Source organism: Zalophus californianus, chromosome 16 (genome assembly GCF_009762305.2).
Source record: "Zalophus californianus isolate mZalCal1 chromosome 16, mZalCal1.pri.v2, whole genome shotgun sequence".
NCBI lineage: Eukaryota > Metazoa > Chordata > Mammalia > Carnivora > Otariidae > Zalophus > Zalophus californianus.
The window spans coordinates 39,169,583-39,189,403 of record NC_045610.1 but is presented as its reverse complement, the minus strand read 5'-3'; the positions used below and the strand labels follow the sequence as shown (position 1 = coordinate 39,189,403).

The 19,821-nt window shown below is 38.6% G+C and overlaps 1 protein-coding gene across 1 annotated transcript in view; it reads left to right on the top strand.

Moving 5' to 3' along the window:
• IKZF3 (IKAROS family zinc finger 3) overlaps window positions 1-19,821 on the top strand; it is an 87,869-nt gene that overhangs the window by 23,209 nt on the left and 44,839 nt on the right. The window contains 2 exon segments of the mRNA XM_027626601.2: window positions 1,294-1,347; window positions 3,307-3,408. Of these exon segments, the coding sequence (XP_027482402.2) occupies window positions 1,294-1,347; window positions 3,307-3,408 (156 nt within the window).

Here is a 19,821-nt window from a genome sequence, read left to right as displayed (position 1 = left end):
GAATTAACAAATAGGAAATCTTGGCAAGGAAACTATGACAGAAACAAAATGGAAATTCTAGAACTAAAACTTGTAATATCTGAAATAGAAAACTCACTAGACAAACTTAACAACAAATTAAGATGACAGAAGAAAGAGTAAGTGCACTTGAAGGTATATCAATGAAAGTATTCAATCTGAACAACACAGAGGAAAAAAAAAAAACCATTGGGGTGGGGGGAGAACAGAGCTTTAGGGAGTTGTGGGAAAATATTAAAATGTCTAACAACATGCAGTTGAAGTCCTAGAAGGGAAGGAGCAAGAGGATGGAGGAGAAAAAGTATTTGAAGAAATAATGGCTGAAAATTTCTCAAGTTTAGTGAAAAACATAATTTTACAAAAGTTCAGTGATCACAAGTGAGATAAATTCAAATAAAATCACACCTAGGTGTATCATAATCAAACTGCTGAAAACCAAAGGTAGGGAGAAAATCTTGAAAGCTTTCAGAGAAAAAGAATATATATAGGAAAACAATAATACAAATACCACTGACTTCTCATCAGAAACAGTAGAGCCTAGGAGGTAGTAGAATACCATCTTTAAAGTGCTGGAAGAAAACTGTCAACCCAGAATTCTGTATCAAGTAAAAATATCCTTTAAAATTGAAGGCAAAATTAAATAAAAATCTTTAAAAAAAAAAGCAGGGGGGATGCCTGGGTGGCTCAGTCAGTTGAGCATCCAACTCTTCATATTGGCTCAGGTTATGATCTCATGGGCCTGAGATCAAGACCTACATTGGGCTCCACACTCAGTGTGGAGTCTGCTTGTCCCTCTCCCTCCCCCTTTGTCCCTCCCCCCACTCGCTCACTTGCTGTCTTTCTGTCTGAAATAAATAAATATCTTTAAAATTGAAGGCAACAAAAAAAATTTACAAATAAATGAAAACTAAGAAAAATTGTCACTCACATAATTCCACTACTAGAAATGCTAATAGGAGCTCTTTTGACTGAAGAAACACGATACCAGATGGGAACTCAAGTCGTCAGGAAAACATGAAAAGTACTAGAAATGTTAAGTACAAAGTACTAATTTTTTCCTCTTCATCTCTTTAAAATACAATTACTGTGTAGATAATTCCTTTTATTCCCCTTGAGGTACTTTTTAGGGAGGATAGAGGGAGGAAAGAACAGTCCTTCTCTGAAGAGGAAATCTGCTAAAGCTTCCAAAATGGTATCCTTATTAAATTTAGAATGCTCCAAATCTGAAAAAAATTTAGTCTAAGTAGCTAATATTTATAATCCTTTTCTTTTCAGATATAAAACCAAATGTGGAACTGAAAAGCACTCAGGAACAGTCTGTGCCCACAGGTAACAGGTCTTTCTAGAAGTATACCTTTACTGAAATTACCAAAGGAAGAATATTCTGATCACAGTAAAAATGCTATAGAAATGTATTGGAAAAAATGTGGTTGTCTCTTTCTGATACAAAAATAACTCATCCATTTAGATTACATAAATTCTTTGGCATCATCAGGCCAAATCACACCCCACCTAGTGTTGATCGCTGTTTTTTTCCTTAAAATTTTTTTTAACTGACTGTTTTAAATAAAGACAGTTTTGTTGAACAGTATAGTAGCTTATGTTTTATCAACTTGTGCTTTTCACTATAGATAGTGGTCAGCAAACTTTTTGTGTAAAGGGCAAGGTAGTAAATTTTTAGACTTTGTGGGCCATATATGGTCTCTGTTGCTATTCCTTTTTAAACAACTTTTTTAAAAATGTAAAAACCATTCCTACTTCCCAGGCCCATACAAAAATAAGCCATGGCTAGATTTGGCTCTCAGGCCATTGTATGCTGACTCCTGCTCTATAGTAAACTATAAACATTTAAAATCTATTTCTTAAAAATAACTTCTATGTTTTCTGGATTGATTAACTCACTTTGGATCAAAATTTATGCTATATTACAAAATTTATCACTTAAGTACCTTTTTGTTATTGTCAGTTATAACCTAATATTTTAATTGAACCTGTACCTCATGTTAGTTGTTCAGGTGTGCACTTTATCTTAGTCATTTTGAGCTTGAGAAAAGTGAGCTACTATTTAGAACAGTGTCTAGTTCATAGAGTATATGTTACAATATGCAGAAACGAGAAACTTAACGTGTTTATAAATCAAAACATGAGTCCATGATAACCATATTTTTAGCACCTATTCATCATGGATTTTATGAAATATGTTTCCATTTTACTACTGCATTCCAGCAAAAGTCCTGCTCCATGTGTTCAGTCATGGGTGCAGCTGAAAGGAATGTCACTGCAGAGTTTCTAGTCACTTCTCCTACGTCACCTAGCTTAAACGCCACAAGATTCAGTATCTTTCACTATTTGTTGTATGTAGTAGCTACTCAGTAAATATTTTATTGAATATTAGGGAGGACATTAGGAGTTTGATAGAAAGTGAATATGTTTTTGGTTTATTTCTTTTGTTAACATCTTTTTAAGCTACCATGCTTGAACATGAAATAATGCCAGCTACATTATTTCTTTTCTTCTAATGTCTAATATTATCAGTATTTATATAACACACAAAAGTATATTTCTGTTAAACTTGATTTTTAACAACTTTGCTGTTTGTTTAAGCATGCTTTTATTATGTCTGCTCCCTTTCACTTATGAACTCCTGTAATACTTTGTATTTCCCTTCCTCTCTTGTCTGAGTCTACATTATAGTTATGATCTTGTCTTATCTACATCTACAAATTATAAGCTCCGTAAAGACAGGAATTATGACTTACTCATATCTGTAGCCTTGTCAGCATTTAGTTGTTCAAAGAAATAAAGGAACTTGAGGGCCAATATGTCTTCCACAGAATCACATTTCTAATGTGAACAGAAAAGGAAAATAGGATTTGATATATAGTTGCTTATGGGTTTTCTCTCAGGAAAACATGTTTCTCAAATTGGGCTATGCCAGTGTTGTTGAGCTCAGTATTTCTCATCACTACATTATGCTTCTTGTTCATAAATAGCAATAGCATCCTACTGAATATTGTGAGACATACCAAAGGAGAGAGAATTTCTGTCAGGAAAGAATGTGAATGCATTTTAACTCAGGTGCACCCTGGGCATATTTCTGAACCTCAAGAGTCTTCACATATATTCCACTTAGGGTATATATGAAAGGGATACTGTCTGTCATTAAGAGATTATGCTGAAATGGGAGTCTACTTAATAAAAATATTATATTTTTATATATAAAAAGTTTTATATTATAAAAATCCTTTAAAGTTGGCCTGCATAGTTAAAATTCTTTTTATCTCCTAGAAGGTCCAGTGATTTTGAATGACTACAATTTAACCAAACCACATGAAACAGAAAATGTGGACAGTGCAGAAGGCCCAACCAATGAAGATGAAGATCTAGGAGGTGGGTCATTGTGTATAGACTAAAAATGGTTATAGATATGGTTGAAGCTTAATATGTAGAAGAAATCAGGATCTCTCCAAGGAAAACTTGGATTTGTAGGTTGAGTTGGGAGTAATTAAGTTTTCTTCATTTTACCAATGTTAATACTTAGGGGCTCCTGGGTGGCTCAGTCAGTTAAGCATCTGCCTTCAGCTCAGGTCATGATTGCAGAGTCCTGGGATGGAGCCCCGCATCGGGCTCCCTACTCAGCAGGGAGTCTGCTTCTCCATCTCCCGTTCCCCCTGCTTGTGCTCTCTCACCCACTCTCTCCAACATAAATAAAATCTTTAAAAAAAACAATATTTAATAATTTGCTGAAGGATATCTGCAAACTGAGAATTTAAGGCACTTATTCAGTGTTCAAGTTATACCAACTTCATTTTTAAAATGTTTATTTGACTCTTTTCCATTATAAAAATAATAACCGTTCATTATGGAAAGTTTGGGGTATTTCCCAACACCAATAACCAATTCTCTAGTTCTTCAGACAGTAACTAGGCATCCAACAATTCAATTCAATTCTCATACTAACTCCTGGAGTTAGCACAGAACCCACAGGTTGAGGACTCAGTCCCATGAGACTGCCCTCACTTTAGACACCAGTTGAAACTTACAGGTCTCCATATTACCTGCACTTCTGTCCAGCTTGGCTACAGTGCAGGGTTTTTCACAACCACTCCCCTCAGTTTTAATAAGGTGCTAGAATGACTCACAAAATCTAGGAAAGAACTTCACTTACTATTACTAGTTTATTATAAAGGATACAACTCAAGAACAGTCAAATGGAAGAGATGCATAGGGCAAGGTATGGAGTGGGAGGGGCTGGAGCTTCCATGCGCTCTCGGGCATACCATCCTCCCATCATCTTGATGTGTTCACCAACCCAGAAACTCTCTGAAACTCATTGTTCAAGAATTTTTATAGAGCTCAGTCTTAAGTTGCACACCGCCCCCCATCACTTTGTCTTTCTGGTGACCGTCCCATCCTGAGGTTATCTAGGGGTCTTACCCTAAGTCACCTCATTAGCATAAACTCAGGTGTGATTGAAAGGAGATTGTTATAAATAACAAAAGATACTTCTATCACTCAGGAAATCCCAGGGGCTTTGGGAACTCTTGTGCCAGGAACCTGGGACAAAGACCAAATATATTTTTGTATTTTACCATAAGCTACCCACTGCTCTTTGACCACGAATCTCTTATAGCTAAAGGATCATAAAAGTCAAAATACTGATAGAGTGCCTGGGTGGCTCAGTCGGTTAAGTATCTGACTCTCGATTTCTGCTCAGGTCATTATATCAGGGTCATGATCTCAAGGTTATGAGATTGAGCCCCTGTAGAGCTCTGTGTCTGGCTCCGTGCTCAGTACAGAGTCTGCTTGAGATTCTCTCTCTCCCTCTTCCTCGGCCCCTCCTCCTGCTCGTGGGCTTTAGATAGATAGATAGATAGATAGATAGATAGATAGATAGATAGATAGATAGATAGATAGATAGATAAAATCTTTAAAAAACAAAGTCAAGATACTGGCATATTACTACAGTCACATTCAGTCATTAATAATTACTCCAGTCCATCATAATATCATATGAAAATGTCTTCCAGGGTGAGGCCACTCAGATTTGCAGACTTCCATTTGATTCTGTCAGGTTCCAAAAACAGGAGTGGTCTCAGCAATATATGGCTTCACCTTTTCAGCATCTGGTATAATTGAGCTGAGAGACAATATTTATTATTCTCTTGCTCTGAGCCTCTCTTCAGATTTTAATATAATACTGGATTTCTTTCATTATATAACCCATTGATTCGTTTCTTTACCCTCAGCTACTATTCCTTCTTCTCTTCATTTCTACCTGAACCTTTCCACTTTTGGAAGGAACATTAAGTTTAACAGCCATGCTGGTCTAGATTGCAGGCAGCAGTACTAGTCTAGCAAGTGCCTCCCCCTCAATCCACTCCTATCCCTATAGGGTGGAGTTACTTAGGTACAGAACCAGCAGGCTCTTTTTGCCACTAGCAGTAGAGCGGCATTCACTGTTAATCTCAGTTTGGGCAAATGGAGTGAAGGCACAACCTGCCCTATCAGGCTTTTAGGAATCCTGACATAAAGGTTTAAAACTATAGTTATGGTTTCTTGCCTAGGAGTCATTCTGTTTCTGGCACTTGCTGCAGCCCTAGTCCCATGACTACTGCATCAAGTAGGAAAGAGAAAGTTGAGGTGATAAAGAAAAAAAAAGTCCAATGAAAGAAAAAAAAAGTACGGACATCAAACCAGTGTCCTCTCCCCTTGGGAAGAATTATAGTCATACCAATATTTTCCCCCCATGGAAAAAATCGCATAGTCACACTAGTGTCCTCCCCAAACCCTCTTCCCCAGATCCACCAGAAAAACAGGAATCCTATCAATGGGGACACTACCTTAGCCCTGCTCACGTTGAGTGTGAGCATACATTCTTAAAGGCATGTACACCAGCCCTTCATGCCTACAAGTTCCCCTGTTTTAAGCAACCAATGTTTCAGTTACCTATTCCAATTCTCTATGAAACTATTCTGAGGACAATTCTCTCTGTTCATCATTTGACAGTATAGGCCGTAAAGTGTATTTCTTGTCCGGAAGAAATATGATTTGGTGATCCAAATTGGTGCAATATCTTCCGATCCATTTTTTTGTTTTTTTTTTTTTTTTTTAGTACTCCGACCATTTGCATCTACCACCAGGTAAGCAGTGCATAGTCCAGAGTCAATGTCTATTCTGTCAAAAGCCATTTGTAGCCCTCCCACCCCAGCTACTGGCATTGGTTAAGTATAATTTACTTGCCAGCTATGTGGGGGGGCCTTTCCTCTGAGGAATCTTCCCCATAGCCATAGGCAACTTCTGTCTCTCTTGTTGGCAGATAGAACAGTTCTTGCTGGCCTCAGAGAGTGCAAAAAGAATTTTGAGCCCCAGAGAGTGCAAAAGGAATATGTCCAGTTTCAGCCCTCTGTATTGCTGTGGTCCCCAAATGTCTATTCCTTTCATGGACCCTGGTAGCCACTTCAAATAAGTACACTGTGATATCAGCTTGGTTCCAATGACCTTCCAAGCCTGGAAGGGGATTCTTCTGATGGGCATTGACATGTCCTACTTTAATATACCCCTCAAATTTCTATAGTGATTTCTGTATGGTCATGCTTTCAATGGGCATCCCTTTAAAAGACCACTTTTCCTTCTGCCTATCCCTATGGCCAGGCCACTGGCCCATCACACACAACTCAGGTAAAACCCAAAATGTAGATAGAGGCTTTTGTCATTGTTCCATTCTTCCATCATTGCTAGGAAAACAGCACGGAATTCATCCACCGAGTTGATTTGTTTTTACATCTTCAATCGGAGTAGTGGTCTTCCAAACAGAATATTGTTCATTTACCTTGGAACTGTCACCCATAAACCAAGCAGCTCTTTGTTGTTCAGTCAAGAGCTGTTTATCATGCACCATCCAAGTAATAATTTAGCCTCATAAAGTCCCAAAGTCAGTCCTAAGGGAAAAGAGGCTCACTGCTTGTGAGTACCTCCTGTTTGCATTCCTCAGGCAGCATAATCCTGTATAAATCATTTCTGTCTTATTATGGAACTCTCCTGGGCATTGCCCTCTCAAAAGCCTTAGAGCACTTCTGTGACATCACCTAAGACATTATGTGTATTTCAGATGTTAAGATTGTTTTTGTACTGCAGTGATAGGGGCAGTTTCAATTAATGTTCAATAGCTGGCTACTAATTGCCTCTCAAATGGAATTCTCCATTTCATAGTCCCAACAGTTGCTGGGAAACAGTCGCAGACTTTTGCCATAAATCCCACTCTATGCTTCACATACAGCTACCACACAGAATCTGTTCCCACCGGCACTGCCGTTTCTCATCTACACTGTGGACTTGGGCAATCTCATCCACCCCCATTTAACATGTCCAATTAATAGGACAGATTTACATGCCTTCTGTTTTATAGAAACAGTTAATTCCCCAGTCACACACAGTGTCCATGCCCATAAGACATTCAGGTAAAGGAGATGCAGCCACTTCAAACATACCAGCTCTCCCCCAGACTTTTACCTTAATCCTTCAACCCTTCCACTCCTAACTGGGACCTATCAACAGGTTTTGGTTTTATAAAATGAGGTAAGGGAGCTGTTCCCCAGTAAGACATAATATCCATTCTCATAACACTTTCAGTTAAAGGAGACACAATTTCTTCACATAGAGCCTATTTAAACATTTCGATTTCCATCTAAACCTCCACTTTAATCCCATCAACACTTAAACATTTCTATCTTCTTTCAGTCAAATTGAAGACCCCCTATAGGACTTCACTAACAAGTTTTGGTACCACAGTGAATGAGGCTCCCAGGTCAAGGAGTCCCAGAAACTTTTTTCCCTATCCCCTGACCATTTTACCCTTTCATGTGCAGAAGGCTTTGGGTCCCTAGTGAGAGGTTGAGCCCTGTTCCTTTTGTCATGACAAAGGTGAATCTGCCTGACTATTGCCCTAGTTGATTTCAGATCAGATTTCTGTTTGTAATCTTTGTCTTTTGGCTTTGTAAGTTCTCTACACTGGAGTAAATAGAGTGGACTTGTTTGGGGCCCTTTAATGGAGGAAGTCCCTTTGGTCCACCCAATTTTGCATAGTTCTGTCTTAAGACCTTTGTTTCAAACCCATCAATGTCTGTTTCCTTTATCCCATTTCTTAATAAAAATCCAAAGATTTTCACACTGCTGAGATGAGTCCTTTGACTTTCTTTTTTCTTCTCTGTTTTGGCCTTACCAAAGTTTCCTTTATTCTTCTTATTTCTTAGTAACCATTTACAAGTTTCCACCTTGCTGGAACAAGTCCCTTGATTCTCCTTTCTGCCTCCTCCTCATTTTCTCATTAATTAACCTAATGTTTTTATTAGCATCTGTAAAACCCAAGAGGGGGAGCTAAGACAGCAGATTCACTCTGGTTTCTTCTACTGTTGCTTGATTTTGGAGCAGGAAGGTTACATGGGATGCCCATGCAAAAGGGGCCCCCTGTTCTAACTGTTTTCTTAGATTCTGTATTTGTCTCTTTGGCATTCATTCATCACAGGACCAATTTTATTAACTGTATTGTCTTATTTTCTGTATTTTGGACGCTTTGATATTTGGGGCCCTTACAGACCTGGGAAAAGACTGCTTTTCCCTGGGATAGCCAATTCCTATAGATAACAGAGGGGTTAGCCAGGATCATGCTTTTTGTATACAAACCAACCAGTCCAGAGCCTGTACCTCCCAACTATCTCCTTACCTAATTCTTATATACCAAGCTAATATTTCCCCTGCCCAAAATCATCCCACAGCCAAGTATATCAGATAACTAGAGACCATTCTGTGTCCCAAAGTCTGCCAGGATTATTCAAAGCAGCCAGTCCTAAACTGTTTACTCTGACTGCTTTGCCTTTTCTCAGAAACTCCAGTAAAAACTCTGGCCAAGGATTTCCTTCACTGCTCTTTTCTGCCTCCTGACCTACACTGGTGCTTTCCCCTGTGGCCCTCTGTGGCATGTGGCAGTACCCCTCTATGGGTCCTGTGAATATAAAATAAACTTATTCCTTCCAGTCTTTGTTCTCATCTCCTCCTGTGGCTTTAATAACTTCACCATACCATATCCAATATGCATATTCTTAAACCACAGCATTTATCATGACCTGGGTAACAGGCATATTTAATGAATATTTAATGAATGACTATCTCTGTTATCATAAAGCCAGTCCCATGTGGCTTACATACAAAGTATATCAGGTGTTTCATCTGGATGTTCCACTGGTGTTTATAGAGGGAGTTGGGTAGTCCTCTTCTCAGAGTAAACAGATTCTTACAGTGGCTTTTATCTAGTCCACGAGGCTGCTGTGTGTCTGGATCTGATTATTCCATAGCATGCTGTGGGTTGGGTATCAACCCAAACATGCTCTTCTTCTCTATAGAATTCAAAACCAAATACATTTCCCCTAAATTAGTCACTCTTACTGTCCATTTTAGTAATGGTTCTTCAGGAAGCTGGCGATTCTGATTCACAAAATGAGACAGCCCCTTCACACTATATCCCCTGGTTTCAGTAGTTTCTTGGTTTTGCCCTTCAACCATGTGAACTATCTTTTTGGTGACCAGAGCTCTTAGAGGTACTCTCTATCATTCCCTCAAAATTTTACCTTTTGGGGCAGCTTTGAGCTTAGTATCTGAGGCTTAAAGTGACCGAAGTCGGAGCTTGGTCCAACATCAAAGTTTGAGCTAACACTCTCTTTTCATTTCATGTTAGTTAATTCAGATAACAGTAACCAATTTTACTTTTTTCCTGTTAGTTTGCATTTCCTTATGCATCCAGCTCCATAAGAGGTGGATCCATTTCTGAAAACCCTTGGTAATTTTACCTCTAGTCACTGATCACAACACAGCTGCTTTTCCATAACATGGGTGACCATGTGGCCAGGAATCGGAAGAATCAATTCCTTGCTCTTTCTTCTTTTCTCTTCCCAAACCACATGTTTCCATGAACCCAGATTGTTCTAGCAAATCCCACTCCTGACACCAATTCTCGATTTATTTTCTAACACCAACAACAATTTCTCCAGACACCAACAGGGCAACCAAAAATTCAATTCAATTCTCATACTAACTCCTGGAGTTAGCACAGAACCCACAGGTTAAGGGCTCAGTCCCACAAGACTGCCCTCACTTTATTTTATTTTTTTAATTTTGTTTATTAGAGAGAAAAAGCACAAGTGGGCGGGGAGGGAGGGCAGAGGGAGAAGGTCAAGCAGTCTCCCCACTGAGCAGGGAGCCCGACGCAGGCTCGATCCCCGGACCCCAGGACCATGACCTGAGCCAAAGGCAGATACTCAACCGACTGAGCCACCCAGGCACCCCAGACTGCCCTCATTTTAGACACCAGTTGAAGCTACCAGGTCTCCACATTACCAGCACTTCGGTCCTGCTTGGCTACATATGCAGGGTTTTCCACGACCACCCCCCTCAGGTTTGATAAGTTGCTAGAATGACTCACAGAATCTAGGAAAGCATTTTACTTACTATTACTAGTTTAATATAAAGGATATGACTCCATGGAAGCTCCATGCCCTCTCTGAGCACACCATCCTCCCATAATCTTGATGTGTTCACCAGTTCAGAAACTCTCTGAATCTCATTGTTCAAGAGTTTTCATAGAGCTCAATCTCCAGTCCCCATTCCCCTTACCAGAGGTTGGTGGTTGGGGCTGAAACCCTTAACCCTTAATCACTTGGTCTTCCTGGTGACCATCCCATCTTGAGGTTATCTAGGGCCCCCACGCTAAGTTCATTAGCATAAACTCAGGTGCGATTAAATAGAGCTAGTTATGAATAACAAAAGACACTCCTATCCCTCTGGAAATTCCAAGGGTTTTAGGAACTGTCAGTAACAGGGGACAAAGACTAAATATGTTTTTATATTTTACCATCTTTTGGAAAGTTCATAGAAAGAAAAAACAAAGACTCACCTCTCTCCCTACCACCCAAAGATAGTCTTTGTCAGCACTATGGAATACTTTTAGGCTTTTTTGTGAATTATGAGCACTATATTTATATTAAATTGCATGCATTTTATTCTAATATTTATGTTGATAAATCTGATCACTATTACTTTATGAATGTCATGCAGATCTCATCTTAGATGTCATTTCTTCAGAGAGATTTTCCCTGACAACCCAGTCACTATTTTAATGCATTCCCTATTTTAATTCTCTGCATGGCATACCATGGATAATTTTGGAGTTTTATTTATTTCTTTATTGTCTTTCTCTCTCTACCTGTTATGAGCCAGGATCTTGAGCTGTCTTTTTTACTGCTAGGTATTTGCAGCACCTAGAACAGTACTTAGCCCATAGTAGGGTATACAATAAAGATTTGTTAAATAAGGGACTAAATGAATGCATTAGGCTAATTATATTGGGGGCATCTATGTGTTTCTAAAAGGAAGGAAAAAAAAAAAAGAAAATCACTTCTCAAGATCTTTTTCTTTTGTCTTAGATTCTTAAGGGACCAAGAAATAGGGTTCTATGTCTAAACCTTCTGAGATTCAAATCACAGCTTCAACTAACATTCCAGCTCTGCCTACCTATACATTCATTTGTACCAGTTCTTAACCACAGAGACAAAAAATGTTGCCTGGCACAGGATGTGGTCATTTGTGCTGAGGAAAGGCATACAGTGTTCTACCAGCTTCATGCAACCTCTTGAAGATGCTATCCATGGAGTCACACTCAGAATGAGGCAAATGATAACTGTGCCTTTGGCTTGCATTCTTCTGAGTTAGGGTTTCTGAGTTTTGGTAGGCAATGTGATTAAGTTTATGTTTGGACCTTTGGTCTAGAAATTTATAATTACGTTAGAATTCACTCTGGATTCAGAAGTAGCCTATGAGTTTTATGTTTTCAGGTGGTCAGAAAAAAACACAACAGATTAAATACTCAATCATTCCAATGTTAGTGTACCTGCTGCTGAAGTGAGCACCAGATTAAATACTTGAATATATTGGGACGCCTGAGTGGCTTAGTCGGTTGAGCGTCTGCCTTTGGCTCAGGTCATGATCCCAGGGTGCTGGGATCAAGTCCTGCATTGGGTTCCCTGCTCAGTGGGGAATCTGCTTCACCCTCTCCTTCTGCCTCTGCCCCGCAACCCCCACAGCTTGTGCACTCTCTCTTTCTCAAATCAATAAATAAAATCTTTAAAAATAAATAAATACTTGAATATAAACAAAACAAAACAAAAAAAAACCCCAAACAATTCCATTCAACAACAGTAATTTAAAACAAATATTATAAAAACCCATTTGGTACAGCACTTCCTTAGGAATCCATACAGTAGATTCCAGGCCTCTACATTTTGATCCTGTTCCAGGAGTGCATCCAGGAAGAAAAAAGAGAGAGATTCAGTCTCTGTGGTCCACTCACTTTGGATCATCTTTGACTGTTACAGCTTCCAGTGTCATTTCTATCTCCTTACCTCCAATTCCATGTCAGTGGATGAATGGGGTATCATTGTGTTTTTCTCAGTTGTTAGGATCTAGGAGTGTCATAACATTTCTTGGTAGAGGCTAGAGGATATAATCAGTCATTCTAAATAATTTGGGAAAGATAGAAGAAATGGCTCTTTCCTCTAAGCTGATTTAAAAAGAAATGAGGGACACCTGTGTGGCTCAGTTTGTTAAGCATCTGACTCTTGATTTCCACTCAGGTCATGATCTCAGGGTTGTGAGATCAGGCCCCGAGTCCGGCTCCAAAGCCGTGCACAGTGGGGAGTCTGCTTGAGATTCTTTCCCTCTCCCTCTTCCCCTCCCCCCACTTACACTCTCTCTCTCTCAAGTAAATAAATCTTTACAAAAAATAAAAAGAAATGAACAGGCTAACTTTAGCGTTAAAAGATTAACCCTTTATTTCATGATTAAGCTCCAAACTGATTACTGTTAACATTGACACTTAATCGGGGTCATTTACCTTTGGAAAAGGTTGTTAACAGGCCTCTACTTTTTAAAAATATAAAATATGATCAATAGATACAAATTATACATGCTGAATTGTAAAATAATAGAATTGAAAAGTAGCATTGCCTGAAAGAAGATATGTCTGTTGCATAATAAGGTACTTCTGTCATATTCAGCATAGGGAAACATTAAGACTAATTAGGATTATACTTTTAAAGATAATTAGAATTAGGGCGCCTGCGTGGCTCAGTTGTTAAACGTCTGCCTTCGGCTCAGGTCATGATCCCAGGGTCCTGGGATCGAGTCCCACATCGGGCTCCCTGCTCGGCAGGAAGTCTGCTTCTCCCTCTGACCCTCTCCCCTGCTTGTGTTCCTGCTCTCGCTGTCTCTCTCTCTATCAAATAAATAAATAAAATCTTTAAAAAAAAAAAGATAATTAGAATTAGGGGTGCCTGGGTGGCTCAATTGGTTAAGCGTCTGCCTTTGGCTCAGGTCATGATTTCCAGATCTTGGGATCGAGCCCCTCATTAGGCTTCCTACTTAGCAAGGAGTTTGCTTTTCTCTTTCTCTGTCCCTCTCCCTCTCCCTCCTTCCCTCTGCCCCTCCCCACTGCTCATTCTCTCTCTCAAATAAATAAAAATCTTTAAAAAAAAGATAATAAGAATTATACTTTTAAATGAAATTTAGCTATAATGTAAAAATGATTATAAACAACTTTATTTTTTTTAAAGATTTTATTTATTTATTTGAGAGAGAGAGAATGAGAGATAGCACATGAGAGGGGGGAGGGTCAGAGGGAGAAGCCAACTCCCTGCTGAGCAGGGAACCTGATGTGGGACTCGATCCTGGGACTCCAGGATCATGACCTGAGCTGAAGGCAGTCGCTTAACCAACTGAGCCACCCAGGCGCCCCTATAAACAACTTAAAAAGCATGCTTTAGAGGATCCTATTCTATTTAAATTTAATGGGAGCATTTTTTTTTAAAGTTCTCTAAAAAGTTTTAGAAACTAAGATCTGTCCTGGAATGTTTTAAATTCAGAGTAATTGTAATCATGTCTGATTTATATGTTAAAAGAAAGTGAAATGTCATATGTATCTTTCTAAGGTTCCAGCTCTTAGAAAATTGTTTATAGAAGATTAGAAATGCTCACTTTATTTTTCTCTTATGGAAAGAAAAACTAAATTTTTTTAGGGGGAAAAAGTGTTTACCAACTAGAATTATTGTGTGAGAAACAAAAAATACTTGGAAAAAAAAACTTTTAAAAGATATTAAGATTTAACATAAATTCACTTGTTTCCTACCCTCCAGATATTTTGTTCATTTTTTTAGAGTTTTTGTTGTTTTTGTTGTTGTTTTGTGGGGCTCTGACTCACAACCCAGAGATAATTTTTTTTTAACTATATATTCGTATGAGCCTAGTGCAGGAGTTGGCAATTTTTTTCTGTAAAGGACCGGAGAGTAAATATCTTGGGCTTTGTGACCAAATGATCTCTGTTACAACATCTCAACTCTGCGGTTGTAGGGTAAAGCAGCATAGAAGATATATAAATGAATGTGCATGGTCATATACCAGTAACTTTATGTACAAAAACTGGCAGTGAGTCAGATTTGGCCTCTAGATCATAGTTTGCTGACTCCTGGCCTAATGTATACATTTATTGTGTGATGAGTTAAGAATGTTTTTGCTCCTTGAAAGAACAGTGATCATGTAAATATTTCCAAAGGACATCAATGGGGAATCTAACACTATTATTTTTTAAATAGAAAAATATATATCATTAACAGCTTTGTTTATCTCACACATAGGTAGTATAGCTCTGTACATAATTGGTCACAAATAAAATGATATGTGGATTAAATGTTGTGTTACCACTTAGTTGATTTTAGTTGGTTCCTCCTTTCTTCTTGAAAATTTAAATCTAATACACTAATGAACTGGAGATATTTACATCAATTCAAGTTTATTTCCTCCATGAGGCCTCCTTGTACTATCCCACCTCCTTCAAGTGTAGTCTTAGGGCTGAGTTTTTGGAGTGTGTTTAATTAGCACTTGTTTAAGCACCTAATTATACTGTGTTTGGAATTGTTTGTGCATGACAGACTTTCACCCCATTACATTACAAGCTTTTTGAAAAAAAGAGCCCTAGTAGCCTACATTTATATCTTTGTAAAAATACCTACCTATAAAGTGATATAATCCAAGTGGATTGAAAAACACAAGAAACGAAGAATTTCAGAGTTCTTTTTCAAGCCTGGTCATTGACTCCTATGAACTATTATTATTTCTCTTCTCAGTGATGACCAACCGTAACCCTTGTCAGACTAATCTTGAGCGGTAGGAAATAACCAGGGATCTCCAAGTCTTTTATTTTTGTTTAGCATTTGATGAGTGCAGGGGTACCATAGGCACTTCACTGAATACAAAGGACATTGGGACCTTCCTGTTGGACCTAAAATGTCATTGAGATACCATAAGGTCAAAAGCAGAAGTTAAAGAAATATTTATAACATACTATAAGAAAGAATATCCCTATTGCTTGTTTGGGCCCCATGTTCCCCAAGGAACACAATAAAATAAAAGCCTCTAGACACCAGGGCTAGAGGTCAGAAGTCTCAAATCAGGGTGTCAGCACGACCATCCTCCCTGTAAGGGATCCTCCCTTGCTTCTGTCTAGCTTTTACTGGCTCCCAGCCACCCTTGGTGTTCTTGGCTTGTGGCAGTGTGACTCCAACCTCTGCCTCCTTCACACAGCCTGTACCCCATGTATATGTCTCTGTATGTCTTCTCCTTTTCTTATACAGACAGCAGTCGTTGGATTAAGGGCCCACCCTAATCCAGTGTGATCTCATCTTAACTAATAATATCTACAAAAGTCATTCCAAAGTTCCTGGCAAACATGAATTTTGGGGAGACACTTCAACAGACTATACTCTTTCCCTCTCTAATCTTTACAACTATCAAACATACCTGAAATAAAATAGGTGAAATGGATTGCTTTTTAATTATTTGTACAGTGGGGATTGATTATTCAGTATTTAATTACTTCTGTAAGAGTTAGGATTGTGCCTGATTCCATGAGAAAAGTTGAATTTGATTATTTTTTGATAGACCTTAATTTTTTTCTATTGTAATACCTTAGATCAAAGATAAAAATTTTAATTAGAAAGTCGGCTAAAAAAAATTCTTCCCACCTCAGGAGATACAGCTCCTGTCTTCAGTAGCTTTCCATGTCAGAGTCTCAGTCTATTTAGAGGTATACAATATTTTTGTGCTCATGAGAAATACAAACTACTTTGATGCTTCTGAAAGGGGGGGGAAAAAACCCAAGCCACATTTGAGGTTTATGGATGCTAATTACTGCTACATTTAGATGTGTGAAGGAGGGGTCTATGGCTGGAGTGAGCTGGGAGAGACCAAGTCAGCCTCGCCTAGGCGCTCACTGAGGTTCCAGTGGTACTGCTCAGCACACGCAAATATATGCTTCAAAAGGAAGTGTCGTTTTTTATCAAAATATTACATCTCTCAAGCCCAGATCAAGACCTGTCGCTCATGGGATGCAGGGGTTATCTTACAAAATCAGCAGTGCTTTGCTGCAGAAGTTCACTCACAGGGGATTTCTGTAAATGCTCACAATGGGCAGAGGCTTTATCGTTTCTACGGTGTCAAACGGGTACGTTCTGTTGGTGACAGAATACCTCTCCTTGAATCTTTTTAACAAAAAACTTTTCTGGATTTTTTTTTTTTTTTTTTTTTTACAAAGCTGTGTAGCACAGTGAACTACAAGGAACTTAATAGGAAAATATTTGGCATCTGCAAAAGAGGAATGGACAGCTGACAGAAAAATGGATCTGCTCACTGTCCTTAGTGGGTCCTTGAAGACTCTTTCCCCTTTTTTTTTAACTGTGGAGCAGTAGTGTTTGCACCTCCTTGGAGTAGAAACAAGAATGAGTGTGAAATAAAACGTAAATTCCAGTCCAGTTGGTTAGCTGTGTGCATGAAACACCCATGTGTGCCTGCTAATTCTCAAAGCATCTTGATTTTGCCTAGCAAGTTCAGCTGCTCAAACTAAGTTTGGCATCAGGCATGGCGACCTGGGCCATTGTGTACCCTGGTGCAGTTTGGTAACCACATGAAAGCACCCTGCTGAGGAATAAGTGAGGAATCCCAGTGGTGTGCCAGAGTCAGCTCATAATCGCTTATTAAACTTTCAGGAATTTTGTCAGCCAGCTGATTTCATGCTGGTAGCTTGAATTGGGCCATGGTATTTATACTACTAACATCAGCAAATGTTACAAATAAGCCCTTCCCCCACTCTGAGTTGGTTTCTAAGCACTTACCAGCACACCACTGGACTGAGGACTGAATGAAATCCTGTTCTGGCTTACTAGGTCATCATTTTTCATAATTTGTCAGAGGGGCCCTTTTTCTTTTTCGTTCTTTTTCTTTTGTAATTTGCATGAAGGAAAATAGTGTTGGAGATGAGAAGAGTACATGAGACCTTTCCACAACATGGTAGGTAGGATCCACAAATTTTATCTTTTTAAAATATGAGCATCACATTATTGTAAAGTTAATGAAATAAAAGGAGTTTTTTGGTAGATACTGTTACTAAAAAGCACAAAGCAACAACAGGAAGTTTAGATAAAATTGACCACACATTAAACTTAAAATATCCTAAGTAATCATGAGTCAGTTTCTTCCTTCTGAATCCCATAACATAAGAATTTTAACTTGCTCCTGTAAGTGAAGGGAGGAGTGGACAGCTGGAGGCCATCGCCAATCCTGTTATATCCAATTTTATACATATTGCCTTGTGGCAGGGTCTTACTGTACTTTAATGTCTCCCAAAGAGTTGACAACATGGCAAGGGGAGAGTCATTTTCAGTGTTATTCTTTTATGCCAGAATTTGGGGTATATAGTCAATACTCAGTATTTATCCATTTTTCTTTCTGCCTTTCCATCCAGCCATCCATTTATCCATTCATCCCCTGCATTGTTCCAAGTGCTCACTAAATAACAGTCAGTTAAGTAAAGTAAGGAAGAGCATGTGAATACATTTTGGCAATGGTTCTCTTTTAGCCATCAAACTGGGATATAGGAAGACTTTGCAAGAATTACATGGGTGTGGATAATTTTAAGAGAATCAGTTTCCAGGGTTTCAACTTCAGTATGTTCTCTTTCCTAAATCTGATATGCCCTATAAGACTGCTATAGTTAATGTTCTTCTTCCGTCTCCCCTTTCACAGCGATCCTTCTCCGCTTTATAAAAGACACATCACTCGCCCATCCCAAATCTTACTCTTTGCCCTAAGGTGTAAATACTTCCAAGATGCCATATAAAGAGTCAATTAGATAATTTCTTTAATCAAACTTTTGTAAATGAATCTCCTCCATCCATCTCATTAAAAGATACATTCCCTGGGGCACCTGGGTGGCTCAGTCATTAAGCGTCTACCTTCAGCTCAGGTCATTATCCCAGGGTCCTAGGATGGAGCCCCGCATCAGGCTCCCTGCTCAGCAGGAAGTCTGCTTCTCCCTCTCCCACTCTCCCTGCTTGTGTTCCTTCTCTCTTTGTCTCTCTCTGTCAGATAAATAAAATCTTAAAAAAAAAGATACATTCCCCCCAAATTTTACTTTTTATATTTAATAATTATTTTTTTTATTTTTTATTGTTATGTTAATCACCATATATTACATCATTAGTTTTTGGTGCAGTGTTCCATGATTCATTGTTTGTTTATATTTAATAATTATTGATCAAGATTTGTAACATACCTATATGGTTTTAATCAATTGTATGCTAATAATTATAATAATTCAGTCCAGAAGAAATTTTTTTACCCCTAGCATTTCATGGTAACAGAAATATTTTTATTTATACATATATATATTGTTGTTGCTGTAGAGATGTATGATTGGATGAGCAATAAAGATTCAAGCAAAAAAGAACAGTACATAAGGGGGCCCCTGGGTGTTTCAGTCAGTTAAGCATCCAACTCTTGATTTCAGCTCAGGTCATGGTCTCAGGGTTGTGAGATGTAGTCCCATGTAGGGCTCAGTGTTCTGCAGGGAGTCTGCTTGAGATTCTCTCCTTCTCCCTCCCCCCAGTTGCATTCAAACATGTGCGTGTGTGTGTGTGTGTGTGTGTGTGCGTGTGCGTGTGCATGTGCTCTCTCTCATAAATAAATAATTCTTTAAAGAACAGTACCTAAGGATGAAGTTCTATGGGGAAAGTGAAATGGAAATAGAAGTTCAAGGAGAAAATTTCCGATTTTTTTAAAAAGCTTATTTATTTATTTTTAAATTTATAATGGAGTAAATCAAATCACTAATACTTATATTCCATTGGATATATTGGGAAGGGTGCACTAACAGCTTAAATCATTATTATTTACAATAAACAAAATGTGTATTTGTTTAGAAAATATTTAAATTATGATGAAGAATTGTAGATGTCAACTTAATTTCCACTTAATGTCTGCTGTGTATAGGGGAGAGACATAACTTTTCAAAATTCTTTTTAGGGTACTTGAGCAAATAATTTGAAAGCCAACTCCTACCATATAAAGTGTAGAAAGCATACCACAGAGGAGCCTTTAGTTTAAGCCTCAGGCTATTTAAACGCCTAATACAAAGATTCTCAACCTGAAATCACAAGGTTTGGGAAACCTCTCAAAACTATGTGAAACTTTTTGTTTATGGGCATGTGTGCATTTTATCCGAGCCAAGGGTACAGTCTCATAGAAGTCCATAACTTAAAAGATTAAAAATCTCTGACAGGGATGCCTGGGTGGCTCAGTCAGTTAAGCGTCTGCCTTCAGCTCAGGTCATGACCCCAGGGTCGTGGAATCAAGTCCCACATCGGGCTCCTT